The 14,424-nt window shown below is 40.0% G+C and overlaps 1 protein-coding gene across 8 annotated transcripts in view; it reads left to right on the forward strand.

Moving 5' to 3' along the window:
• Positions 1 to 517: 517 nt before the first annotated feature.
• Positions 518 to 14,424, forward strand: part of MIOS (meiosis regulator for oocyte development) — a 41,258-nt gene continuing 27,351 nt past the window's right edge. For 2 of the 8 annotated variants that reach the window (XM_022586775.3, XM_089917039.1), the window contains exons 1-4: positions 754 to 1,573; positions 1,749 to 1,848; positions 6,924 to 8,265; positions 8,595 to 8,693. In XM_022586775.3, coding sequence (XP_022442483.1) covers positions 6,972 to 8,265; positions 8,595 to 8,693 — 1,393 coding nt within the window. In that variant the 5' untranslated portion in view covers positions 754 to 1,573; positions 1,749 to 1,848; positions 6,924 to 6,971. The other 6 variants (XM_089917037.1, XM_089917036.1, XM_022586765.3 and 3 more) reach the window with 6 other exon arrangements.

The raw sequence follows: 14,424 nt of genomic DNA on the forward strand, positions 1-14,424 counted from the left end.
CCGTGGCTCACGGGCCCAGCCGCTCCGCGGCATGTGGGATCTTCCCGGACTGGGGCACGAACCCGTGTCCCCTGCTTCGGCAGGCGGACTCTCAACCACTGCGCCACCAGGGAAGCGCCACCAGGGAAGCCCCACAAATAAATTTTTAATGGAAATTTATTTTTAAATATTTATTTATTTCGCTGTGAGGGTCTTAGCTGCTGCACAGGGCATCTTCATTGGGGCGTGCAGGATCTTAGAACCCAGGCCCTCTACATTGGGAGCACAGAGTCTTAACCACTGGACCACCAGGGAAGTACCTTAATGGAAATTTAAACCAATTAAATGAGCTAAAGCGTCCAAATCCCTTAAAATTGATAACCCAGCTCTGAGAGGAGTCCGGCTCCACGTGACCAGGATCCCGCCTGGGGACTCAGGGGGCGGGACCTGAGGAGATGGACCAGGGCGCTTGGACAGCAGGCGGGGCCTGTGGGGCCTCTGGGGCCGTGGCCCCGCCCCAGGGCGGTGCGACTCCGCGGGCGAGCGAGGGGCGGGGCTCGTAGCGGGGAACTCCCCTTCCCAGGCCCAGGCAAGTCCGCGCGTCTGCGAGGCGCGGTGGTCGGGTAGTGGACCCTGGGCCTGTGGCCCCGGTTACTGACCGCGTCCTGCGGCCGCCATCTTGCCGGCGTGTGGACCACCCCCGTCGGGAGGGGTTGCGACTAGGCCGGAAGCGGCAGTACGAAGGCCCCGCTGCCTGCCAGGTCGGTGAGTGCGGGCCGGGCCGCGTCTCCGCACTCGGGACCGGGAGGCCCGAGTCGAGGGCTCGGGAGCTCCAGGACGGCCGCTAGGCGCCCGGGCAAGCCCAGTTGAAAAGCCCGGGCGGGTGCGGACCCCGGGGCCTCCTTGGAGCCGAGGCGCGGGGAGTCGCGTTCAGCGCTGCGGGATAACCGCGCCGGGTGTCAGGCCGGGCCTGAGAGCTGCGAGCGGCCCGCGGGCTCGGGGACCTCCTTCGGGGTGCTGGGTCCGCGCTGCAGCCTCCACCGCGGCCGGGTTGTCTAGAACCGCGTCCTCCCCTTGGACGCGAAGCTCAGCCAGGTGTCTGGAGTGTGGGAGTCGCCCTTAGATTTCTGCATTACCCGGCAGAGCAGCCAGCCTTTCTCTAGTTGTACTCTAAATAAATACTTCTTAAAGGGCCTGTCACCCGCGTAGCTCTGTCCTCTGCATGTACGAGTAATGAAAACTCCGTAAAAGGATAAATCTTCTCACAGGAGCCACGAGCATTCCTAAATTACTTAGCAAATGACTGCCTTTGCAGCCTTTTGTTTAACTATATTTTAAGGGAAATTTGGAGATATATAGAGCATCTCCTTGAAGATGGTGATGGTAGAAATTTCTTGAAACTGCTACTGTTGTTATTTGTCATGGTACGACAAGTAGAAAAGACAACAACATAAAAGGATGATTGGATACCTTGTACACTTAGTATTATATAGATCTTCACTGTCCAGTAGCCACACAGGATTGAGATGTGCTGAAAGTGTAAAATACATATTGTATTTCCAAGACTTGGTACCACAACAAAAAAGAGGAAAAGGTAAATTTCTCATTAATAATTTTACATTGATTACATGTTGAAAGGATAACATTTTTGATATGTTAGGTTAAATAATATATATTGCTAAATTAGATTTATTTCTTTTTATTTTTTTTCAATGTGGCCATTAGAAAATTTTAAGTTATATGGCTTACGCTATGTTTCTGTTGGACAGTGCTGTTATAGATGTTCTGGTGAGGAACACAGAATCATCATCGTGGCTTTCCTTTGCTCAGAAACCATTGATGGGAAGTGAGTGCTTGTTATACTTGAAGGTGAGCATCTAAATATAAGCTGTAATTATTGCAAATCCTACCCCTTTTACCCCCAATTTTTCAGTGTCTCCAGCATTTGAAAACATTAATTTCCAGAGCTGTTTAAGGGAATCGTAGTGATACTGACGCATTTGTTAATGCATAGAACTCATTTAATTTGATTGTCACAATTCTGTGAGAAGGAGATTGGGTGGGTTCTATCTCCATTTTATGGTCTTGGAGTATTAAGGGGCTTGTTAGGGTCTAGCTAGTAGTGGCTGGAGGTCTTCTGACTCCAGGCTCACTTTTCTTTGCTCTCCACCATATTCCTAGTGGTGTTTGTTCAGGAGCCGGGATCCATCTATATTGTGTTGGATTGTAAAGAAATACAGTTGACTCGAGCAACACAGGTTTGAACTGCATGGGTCTACTTAAACGTGGATTTTTTTCAATGGTAAATACCACAGTACTACACAATCCACAGTTGGTTGAATCTGAGGATGCAGAACCACAGATAAGGAGAAACCACTTATACAAAGGGCCAACTATAAGTTACATGTGGACTGCGTTGGAGAGTCTGCGGCCTAACCCCTGAGTTGTTCAAGGGTCAGCTGTATGTTTCTTAAGAGGGTGCTTATAGATGTACCTCTGTATTCAGGGCCAGCTTCATGGTGTGTGAGCCGTGCAGTCACACAAGGCCCATCTTTAGAAGACCTGGCACTTGGTTTAATGCTCTGCTGTCACAGTATTGAAATTCTTAAGTTTTGAAGAAGGGGGCCCTGCAACTGATGTAGCTGATCCTTTCTCTATGCAGTAATCTAGGATGGGAGTAGGGTGGTGTTGAAAAGAATCAAAACATCTGGTCTTCTCTTTACTCCTATGTGAATTACTTAGGGTTTGCTAGCCTCTTTCTAACTCTCAAGTTCTGTGATTCTGTATGAGTTACTGTAGTCAGATTTCGTGGATGGTAATATAAATATGTGCATAATATCAGAAATACGGATGATTCTTCATTGAGAGTCATGTAAATCAAATAGTTTTTAAAATTATAGTAACACTTTCTTTTTTTTTTTAAGATGGATTTTTCCATGTGGCACCCAGTTTTTTTTTAAACCATGGATCATTTGTGTAAAGAGTACAGTTGTAGGAAGGAAGCCTATATAAAAAGTGTGCTTATTTTAGCATTTGTCTTTCAGTGAGATAGGAAGATGGGCCAGATCTAAGGATACCTCCAGTTAAGAGGTTTCCTCTGTTTGCAAGGGCATGAGTATGAATAAAGCCTAACTTGGCAGCATCTGTTCCTTCTTTTTGTTGTGTTAGCTACTTCCTGTTACACAAGGTGCTTTTTTTCCTTCTTATTCTTAAATTTTTAAATTCTCTTTAAGACTGGACATAACTTCAGCACTAGAATGCAGGTTTTATTAGTGTATTAGTTCACTTGGGCTACCATAACAAAATACCATGGCTTAAACGACAGAAACTTATTTTCTCACAGTTCTGGAGGCTGGAAGTCTGAGATCAGGGTGCCAGTATGGTCTGGTTCTGGTGGCAGCTATCTTCCTAGCTTGCAGACAGCCTCCTTCTCACTGTGTACTCACATGGGGAGAGGGCTCTGGTATCTCTATTTTAAGGGCACCAGTTCTGTCAGATCAGGACTTCACCCTTATGACCTCATTTAACCTTAGCCTTAATTACCTCCTTAAAGACTCTATCTCCAAGACAGTCACGTGGAGTTATGATTAACACTTCAACATACAAATTTTGGGAGGTCACAGTTCATTCCATAGCAACCGGGGACCTTATTTGTCCATGTTTACCTCTGTGTGCCCAGCATTTAGAACAGTGTCTAGAGCATAGAAGATGCCCCAAAATGCTTATAGAATAAACGAAAGTCAGTGTATTAGAGTGATCCTCTCAGGGTTGCTCACTGTGGGCCCTTACCCATTATTGGAACCAGTTATGACAGTGGGCACTTTGCTCTCAGCTTGAGCCAACCCCTACTGGAAAGGGCAGTGGGCGTAAGCATGGGGAGATTAGTGAAATTTGGAGAAAGCAGTGTGAGAGGTGTCAGAGGGAGCATTTAACAAATGCATTCATTTAACAAGTAATTACTAAGTATCTACTAAGTGCCCAGCACGGTACTGGGTACAAGAGGTTCAAATGGAGAGCAAAAAGGATACTTCATCTGCTCTTAGGGAGTTTATAATCTAGTAGGAGAGATGGAGAGGGTGATTTATTTTTTTGTTGTTTATTTTTTAAATTTTATTTATTTTATTTTTGGCTGTGTTGGGTCTTCGTTGCCGCACATGGGCATCCTCTAGTTGTGGTGAGCAGGGGCTACTCTTCGTTGTGGAGCACGGGCTCTGGGCACGCGGGCTTCAGTAGTTGTGGCTTGCGGGCTCTATAGCATAGGCTCAGTAGTTGTGGCGCACAGGCTTAGCTGCTCCGCAGTATGTGGGATCTTCCCGGACCAGGGATCAAACCCGTATCCCCTACATTGGTAGGCAGATTCTTATCCACTGTGCCACCAGGGAAGCCCGAGAGGGTGATTTAAAGGGAAAGAATATTCTCCATTGATAGTGTATATCTAAGTAACCTGATTTAGATTGGGGAGGGGATAGACTGTGGTTGAAGTCAAGGTTGAGCAGGTTTTAACATGGCCGAGAAGGGAGGGAAGAATGCTCCAACCTGAAGGAATGGCATTTGCAAAGGTGTGGTGATGGGTGGAGGATTACATTCTAGGCAATGAAAAGGACAGTATAGCTAGAACACAGTTAGCAGGGAGGAGAAAAGGGTGCATTGAGGCTGGATCATTTAGGGTTTTGTAGGTTTTGTCGAAGAATGAGAACTCTATGCTAACAGCAGTTGGAAACCATGAGAGGGTTTTAAGCAGGAGTTCGATAACCTGGATAAGTCTGTATTTTAAAAGGATCACTTTGATTTCATAAAGGCCAGAGTGGGAAGATGAATAAAAGAACTGCTGAACCAGCACCACAGGCCAGACATGTTGTCTACCTTAATTTTTTATGGAGTCAGTCTGCAGAACTGTGAGACTCTGCAGCCTGAGTGGAAGAAAGAAGACAGTTGAGCTAGTTGGGGAAGGCAAAAGTGGCAAGGAAATGAAGAAATTGAGGGTGCTAGTAAGAATATAATTGAAATGATTGATCTTGGGCTTCAGAAATATTAAGGAAGGAAATAAGGCGGTATGAGAATTCTTAAAGGCTTTTCCCAGTCATCTAAATTTTATGAGTGTATTGAAATTCTAGACTAATAATTCCTGACTGAAACTTTTACAAGATCAAAACATATGTCTGAGCTGAATTTATTTAGAATATCTTTATTAGGAGTCTGTGCCAGGCTCTGCATCTGGTACAGGGTATAGAGAGATGAATGAACCGTAACTTGACTCTTTAAGAACTGACAGCATGGATGTACAGATACCAGTTGCCATGAGGATTATGAGTATCTTTGTTCTTTTTTTTTTTAAATAAATTTATTTATTTTATTTATTTATTTTTGGCTGTGTTGGGTCTCCGTTGCTGGGCGTGGGCTTTCTCTAGTTGCAGCGAGCAGGGGCTACTCTCCATTGTGGTGCACAGGCTTCTCATTGCGGTGGCTTCTCTTGTTGTGGAGCACGGGCTCTAGGCACGCGTGCTTCAGTAGTTGTGGCACGTGGGCTCAGTAGTTGTGGCTTGCGGGCTCTAGAGCTCAGGCTCAGTAGTGGTGGCGCACGGGCTTAGTTGCTCCGCGGCATGTGGGATCTTCCCGGACCAGGGATCGAACCCGTGTCCCCTGCATTGGCAGGCAGATTCTTAACTACTGTGCCACCAAGGAAGCCCTCTTTGTTCATTTTTAATCCAGACTGTTACCTCTAGCCAGACTTGCTTAAAAACAGAAATTTACATTTTTGTAAGTAGCTTTTATTATTAAACTACCATCTTTAGCATAACTATTTTTAGTGCTTATGTGCTTAAACTACTACTAGCATATTTATCTTTTCAAAATTGCTGTTTCAAATACCTATTCGAAGTTTATAGAATTGAAAACTGAAAGAGCCTCTAATGCTCACTTAATTCAGTTTCCCAAAGTGCAGTGTGTCCTACTGGTCATAAACAGGATGATTTTAGGTAACACAATCAATCATTTTTAATAGTTATATGTTTATTTAAGTATGTTAGAAAAAAATATATTTAGCATATTGTACCCATGACTCATGGACCTTATGATGAAATTAAAATTGATTTTCAGATTTTAAAAATGAGTCAGTTTAAATAAAAATATTAAATAATGGCACTGGTGGTACATGAATAACTGAAATTTGGGAAACATTAGTCTAAACCAGTTCTTATGTTGTACAGATGAGAAAATAAAAGGACCCCCAAACACAAAGGCCTTTTTGAGGTATACAGCTAGCATATTGTCAGAGCTAGGAGCTGAACTCGACTCCGCTCAATACATTCCTGCTTCTTATCATTGAAATTTGAGGAAGAAACTAGTGGCTTTGTACTTTAAATCTGCATTGGTCATTATGGTGGCCTCATGTGGCCATTTATATTAAAATTAATTAAAATTAAATAAAATTTAAAATTTGCACTGCCACATTTCTCGTGCTCAGTAGCCACATGTGGCTAGTAGCTACCATATTGGACAGTCCAGATACAGAACATTTCTATCATTCCAGGAGGTTCTGTTGGATAGTGCTGCTTTAAACTTGTTGCTTAGATATGTGATTCATAACCCTTTAAAGTTTTATCCCCTTCAGATGGATGATACTTATTAATTTGCTCACCACACTGAAGTTATTTCAACCCTGAGGTTAAATTGAAGGTACTAGTAATAGTGCAATTAAGATAATTGATCATGGGAAATAAAGCCAGAATGGAGTTCTCAGATTCCTACCAGCTCATCTTATTGGAGGAAGTTCTTCTTTTCCCCTTTTATTAATAAATATTGTCTTGAATTCATAGCGGTTAGAAGAAATATAAATATATTGAAAAACAGAGTACCTGTGTAGAAAATTTCCTGACTTTCTGAATAGTTGATTCAGCTTAGAATTGTATTTTGTTAACATTTTAAAACTTTTTATTTTTAAGCAGATTTTCAGTGAATGGACCTAACTGCACTCTTTGAGATCATCAGTAAGCATGAGTGGTACCAAACCTGATATATTGTGGGCACCACACCAGGTTGATAGATTTGTTGTATGTGACTCAGAACTTAGCCTTTATCACGTGGAATCTACTGTGAATTCAGAATTCAAAGCTGGATCTCTACGTTTATCTGAAGACTCTGCAGCTACATTACTCTCAATAAATTCAGAAACACCCTATATGAAATGTGTTGCCTGGTATCTCAATTATGATCCTGAATGTCTCCTAGCAGTTGGACAAGCAAATGGTCGAGTTGTACTTACAAGTCTTGGTCAAGATCATAACTCAAAGTTCAAAGATTTGATAGGAAAAGAGTTTGTTCCAAAACATGCACGACAATGCAATACTCTTGCATGGAATCCATTGGATAGTAACTGGCTTGCTGCTGGTCTAGATAAACATAGAGCTGACTTTTCAGTGCTGATTTGGGACATCTGCAGCAAATACACGCCTGATATAGTTCCCATGGAGAAAGTAAGACTTTCGGCAGGTGAAACTGAAACAACATTATTAGTAACAAAACCACTTTATGAATTAGGACAGAATGATGCTTGTCTCTCTCTTTGTTGGCTTCCACGAGACCAGAAACTTCTCCTTGCTGGTATGCATCGTAACCTAGCCATTTTTGATCTTCGGAATACAAGCCAAAAGATGTTTGTGAATACAAAAGCTGTTCAGGGCGTGACAGTAGACCCATACTTCCATGATCGTGTTGCTTCCTTTTATGAAGGTCAGGTTGCAATATGGGATCTTAGGAAATTTGAGAAGCCAGTTTTGACTTTGACTGAGCAACCAAAGCCCTTAACAAAAGTAGCATGGTGTCCAACTAGGACTGGTCTGCTTGCCACTTTAACAAGGGATAGTAATATTATTAGATTATATGATATGCAGCACACACCCACTCCCATTGGAGACGAAACTGAACCCACAATAATTGAAAGAAGTGTGCAACCTTGTGACAATTACATTGCCTCCTTTGCTTGGCATCCAACAAGTCAAAATCGAATGATAGTTGTAACTCCCAACCGAACAATGTCTGACTTCACTGTTTTTGAAAGGATCTCTCTTGCCTGGAGCCCAATTACATCTTTAATGTGGGCTTGTGGTCGTCATTTGTATGAATGTGCGGAAGAAGAAAATGATAATTCTTTAGAAAAAGATATAGCAACGAAGATGCGCCTTCGGGCTTTATCAAGGTACGGACTTGATACAGAACAGGTGTGGAGAAACCATATTTTAGCGGGAAATGAAGATCCACAGCTCAAGTCACTCTGGTATACTCTGCACTATATCCTTTGCATTGTGAGTTTTGTAAGATGAATTTGGTAGAAATGTTCTTGAAATTTGCCAAAAGGTCAGTCTGTAAATATCGTGCTGAATGTTTTATGTGCAAATGCAAGACTTAATACTAAAATTCCAAAGTAAAATTGTTTAAAAGTGTTGAAATACTGCTTTGCAGATTGTGTAGGAGGGAGAAAAATATATCTCTACAATAGAGTAGAACCAACCACCTTCTTGCACTGATGCCTATTATGAATTGGTTCCAAATCAAAATAAGTTAAGCTTTGAAATATTTTATTATGCATCATTACTAGTATTTCCTATGCATTTAAATACTTATGAAGCAGTATACAGAAGATATGGATCAGAAATCTCCAGGCAACAAAGGATCATTGGTTTATTCAGGAATTAAATCAATTGTAAAATCATCTTTGGGTAAGAAAATTCTGTTTTATTTTCTGCAATATGTTTATAATTTTTGTACTCTTATTTTCCCCCCAAATTTAGTTATCTCAGGATAGTGTACATAAATATTCTTTTTTTGTTGTGTTGTTTTTGACTAGATATTTTTAGTGAATTGTGTTAAATGCATAATTGTTCTTATATTTAAAATTCTTTTTGGAAGGAGTCTTGGTTCTTTGAAGTGATTGACTTTCTAAATTTATTCATTAATTTATTCACTATTATTGGTTTTGAAGACCCACTTTGAAAGGTATTACATTAGAGGATTTATAGGATCCTGGTTGTTGGTTCAGATTTTAGCACAGTATTTGCTTTTATAAAAACTAAATTAAAATTTTTCCAACTGAAGGAGACCCCTTTTTATTTTGCTGCCTAAACCCTCTCACTTAGCTACCCAATGGTAAGTACTGTATAACTATGACATGAGGTATGGCCTTACCTGAGGTGTCTTATCTGAAATAGTCTTTATTTTTTAATTGCTGTAGTTTGTTTCCTTTTTTCCTTTCTTTTTTTTTAAATTAATTTTTATTAGAATATAGGTGCTTTACAATATTGTGTTACTTTCTGCTGTACAGCAAAGTGAATCAGTTATACATATACATATATCCACTCTTTTTTAGATTTCCTTCCCATTTAGGTCACCACAGAGCACTGATTAGAGTTCACTGTGGTATACAGTAGGTTCTCATTAGTTATCTATTTTATATATAGTAGTGTATATATGTCAATCCCAACTCCCAATTCATCCACTCCCCAACCCCGCTTCCCCCATTGGTAACTATAAGCTTGTTTTCTACATCTGTGACTCTATTTCTCCTTTGCAAATAAGTTCATTTTTCTGGATTCCACGTATAAGCAGTATTATATGATATTTGTCTTTCTCTTTCTGACTTCAGTCTGTATGACAATCTCTGGGTCCATCCATTTCGCTGCAAATGGCATTATTTTGTTCCTTTTTATGGCTGAGTAATATTCCATGGTGTGTGTGTGTGTGTGTGTGTGTGTGTGTGTGTATATATATATATATATACACCACATCTTCTTTATCCATTCGTCTGTTGATTGACATTTAGGTTGCTTCCATGTCCTGGGTATCGTAAATAGTGCTGCAATGAACATTGCGGTGCATGCATCCTTTCAAATTATGGTTTTCTCTGGATATATGGCCAGGAGTGGGGTTGGTGGGTCATATGGTAGCTCTATTTTTAGTTTGGTTTTTTTTTTGCGGTACGCGGGCCTCTCACTGACCTCTCACTGATGTGGCCTCTCCCGTTGGGGAGCACAGGTTCCAGATGTGCAGGCCCAGCGGCCATGGATCATGGGCCCAGCCGCTCCGTGACATGTGGGACCCTCCCAGACCAGGGCACGAACCCGTGTCCCCTGCATCAGCAGGCAGACTCTTCAACCACTGCGCCACCAGGGAAGCCCTATTTTTAGTTTTTTAAAGAACATACTGTTCTCCATAGTGGCTGTATCAATTTACATTCCCACCAATAGTGTGGAAGGGTTCCCTTTTCTCCACACCCTCTCTGTCATTTATGGTTTGTAGATTTTTGATTATGGTCATTCTGACTGGTGTGAGGTGATACCTCACTGAAGTTTTGATTTGCATTTCTCTAATAATTAGTGATGTTGAGCATCTTTTCATGTGTTTTTTGGCCATCTGTATGTGAAGTAGTCTTTGATGATTGAATGATGCATGAATTAATGTAAGATTGAAATTAATAAACTATTTAAGAGTAAAATAAAGATGACAGAAGAGCCAAACTTACTGTTTTTTCACTGACTTTTTTTTTTTTTTTTTTTTTTTTTTCCTTTTTTGCGGTAAGCGGGCCTCTCACTGCTGTGGCCTCTCCCGTTGCGGAGCACAGGCTCTGGACGCGCAGGCTCAGCGGCCATGGCTCACGGGCCCAGCTGCTCCGCGGCATGTGGGATCTTCCCGCACCGGGGCACGAACCCGTGTCCCCTGCATTGGCAGGCAGACTCTCAACCACTGCGCCACCAGGGAAGCCCTTCACTGACTTCTTTAAACAGTTGTTCTTATTGTCTTTATTGGGATTGAATTGTGGGTTATATTATAGTTATCTTCCCAACCTAGGATTTGGTTTCTAGTTTTTGATAGCAGTCAAATTTGGGCCCAACTCAAGCTGCTAGAAAAGCAGTTTACATTATTTAGTCAAAGAGTGGCAGTAGAAGTAATAAATCTAACTTTTTTTTTTATAGGACTTTCATAAATACTCTACAAAAAAAATACAAAATAAAATGCTGTTTTTAAATAAGAGTACATTAAACATTTCAATTAAATGGTTATATTATTTTGATTTTTTTAAGGACTTCTAAATTACTAAATTACTTCTAAATTACTTCTAAATTACTAAATTACTTCTAAATACATTACTAAATAAATTACTTCTAAAATACAATCTTCACATTGAAGATTCAGTAGACTACTTATATCATCTATTTCCTTTTGGTGTTCTCTCATTAGCTCTTGACCCAAAAAAGTAAGTTTTATTATAAATAATAAAATGAGTTTAATTAGAGACTTCCATTTTTATTAATGAAAGTAAAAGGACAGTTATGTATTACCCCCATAAGTAGTATTTACAGCTATATAGTAGGTCAGACCACATTGCATTCTCAATATTCTGAGGTTTATTGTTTCTGCTGTACTTTTTTTTTTTTAATCCCCCCCCACCTGCCACATTCCCCCCTTGGTGTCTATACGTTTGTTCTCTACATCTGTGTGTCTGTTTCTGCCTTGCAAACCAGTTCATCTGTACCATTTTTCTAGATTCCCCATATATGCGTTAATATACAATATTTGTTTTTCTCTTTCTGACTTACTTCACTTGTATCACAGTCTCTATGTCCATCTACATCTCTACAAATGACCCAATTTCCTTCCTTTTTATGGCTGAGTAATATTCCATTGTATGTATGTACCACATCTTCTTTATCCATTTGTCTGTCAGTGGGCATTTAGGTTGCTTCCATGACCTGGCTATTGTAAGTAGTGTTGCAATAAACACTGGGGTGCATGTGTCTTTTTGAATTATGGTTTTCTCTGGGTATATGCCCAGTAGTGGGATTGCTGGGTCATATGGTAATTCTATTTTTAGTTTTTTGAGGAACCTCCATACTGTTCTCCATAGTGGCTATATCAATTTACATTCCCACCAACAGTGCAAGAGGATTCCCTTTTCCTCACACCCTGTCCAGCATTTGTTGTTTGTAGATTTTCTGATGGTGCCCATTCTAACTGGTGTGAGGTGATAACCTCATTGTAGTTTTGATTTGCATTTCTCTAATAATTAGTGATGTTGAGCAGCTTTTCATGTGCCTCTTGGCCATCTGTATGTCATCTTTGGAGAAATGTCTCCTGCCCATTTAGGTCTTCTTCCCATCTTTTGATTGGGTTGTTTGTTTTTTTAATATTGGGCTGCATGAGCTGTTTATATATTTTGGAGTTTAATCCTTTGTCCATTGATTTGTTTGCAGATATTTTCTCCCACTCTGAGGGTTGCCTTTTCGTCTTGTTTATGGTTTTCTTTGCTGTGCAAAAGCTTTTAAGTTTCATTAGGTCCCATTTGTTTATTTTTGTTTTTATTTCCATTACTCTAGGAGGTGGGTCAAAAATCTTGATGTGATTTATGTCAAAGAGTGTTCTTCCTATGTTTTCCTGTAAGAGTTTTATAGTGTCTGGTCTTACATTTAGGTCTTTAATCCATTTTGAGTTTATTTTTATATATGGTGTTAGGGGGTATTCTAATTTCATTCTTTTACATATGGCTGTCCAGTTTTCCTGGCACCACTTATTGAAGAGACTGTCTTTTCTCCTTGTATATCCTTGCTTCCTTTGTCATAGATTAGTTGACCATAGATGCGTGGATTTATCTCTGGAATTTCTATCCTGTTCCATGGATCTATGTTTCTGTTTTTGTGCCAGTACCATATTGTCTTGATTACTGTAACTTTGTAGTATAGTCTGAAGTCAGGAAGTCTGATTCCTCAGCTCTGGTTTTTTTTTCTTCAAGGTTGCTTTGGCTATTCAGGCATCTTTTGTGTCTCCATACAAATTTTAAGATTTCTTGTTCTAGTTCTGTAAAAAAATGCCATTGGGAATATGATAGGGATTGCATTGAATCTGTAGATTGCTTTGGGTAGTATAGTCATTTTCACAATATTGATTCTTCCCATCCAAGAACATGGCATATGTCTCCATTTGTTTGTGTCATCTTTGATTTCTTTCATCAGTGTCTTATAGTTTTCTGAGTACAGGTCTTTTACCTCCTTAGGTAGGTTTATTCCTAGGTATTTTATTCTTTTTGTTGCAGTGGTGAATGGGTTTGTTTCCTTAATTTCTCTTTCTGAGTTTTTGTTGTTAGTGTATAGGAATGCAAGTGATTTCTGTGCATTAATTTTGTATCCTGCACCTTTACCAAATTCATTGATTAGCTCTAGTAGTCTTCTGGTGGCATCTTTAGGATTATCTGTGTATAGTATCATGTCATCTGGAAACAGTAACAGTTTTACTTCTTTTCCAATTTGTATTTCTTTTATTTCTTTCTCTTTGATTGCCGCGGCTAGGACTTCCAAAACTGTGTTGAATAATAGTGGCAAGAGTGGACATCATTGTCTTGTTCCTGATCTTAGAGGAAATGCTTTCAGTTTTTCGCCTTTGAGAATGATGTTTGCTGTGGGTTTGTCATACATGGCCTTTATTATGTTGAGGTAAGTTCCCTCTATGCCCACTTTCTGGAGGGTTTTTATCATAAATGGGTGTTGAATTTTGTCAAAAGGTTTTTTTGCATCTATTGAGATGATCATATGGTTTTTATTCTTCAATTTGTTAATATGGTGTATCACACTGATTGATTTGCATATATTGAAGAATCCTTGCATCCCTGGGATAAATCCCACTTGATCATGGTGTATGATCCTTTTAATGTGTTGTTGGATTCTGTTTGCTAGTATTTTCTTGAGGATTTTTGCATCTATATTCATCAGTGATATTGGTCTGTAATTTTCTTTTTTTGTAGTCTCTTTGTCTGGTTTTGGTATCAGGGTGATGGTGGCCTCGTAGAATGAGTTTGGGAGTGTTCCTTCCTCTGCAATTTTTTGGAAGAGTTTGAGAAGGATGGGTATTAGCTCTTCTTTAAATGTTTGATAGAATTCACCTGTGAAGCCATCTGGTCGTGGGCTTTTGTTTGTTGGAAGATTTTAAATCACAGTTTCAGTGTCAGTGCTTGTGATTGGTCTGTTCATATTTTCTGTTTCTTCCTGGATCAGTCTTGGAAGGTTATAACTTTCTAAGAATTTGTCCATTTCTTCCAGGTTGTCCATTTTATTGGCATAGTGTTGCTTGTAGTAGTCTCTTAGGATGCTTTGTATTTCTGTGGTGTCCGTTGTAACTTCTCCTTTTTCATTTCTAATTTTATTGATTTGAGTCCTCTCCCTCTTTTTCTTGATGAGTCTGGCTAAAGGTTTATCAATTTTGTTTATCTTCTCAAAGAACCAGCTTTTAGTTTTATTGATCTTTGCTATTGTTTTCTTTGTTTCTGTTTCATTTATTTCTGCTCTGATCGTTATGATTTCTTTCCTTCTACTAACTTTGGGTTTTGTTTGTCCTTTCTCTAGTTCTTTTAAGTGTAAGGTTGGATTGTTTATTTGAGATTTTTCTTATTTCTTGAGGTAGGATTAT

The sequence above is a fragment of the Delphinapterus leucas genome, chromosome 9, assembly GCF_059928025.1.
Source record: "Delphinapterus leucas isolate spDelLeu-1000000601 "Yukka" chromosome 9, BTC_Dleu_Yukka2, whole genome shotgun sequence".
In the NCBI taxonomy this organism is placed as follows: Eukaryota; Metazoa; Chordata; class Mammalia; order Artiodactyla; family Monodontidae; genus Delphinapterus; species Delphinapterus leucas.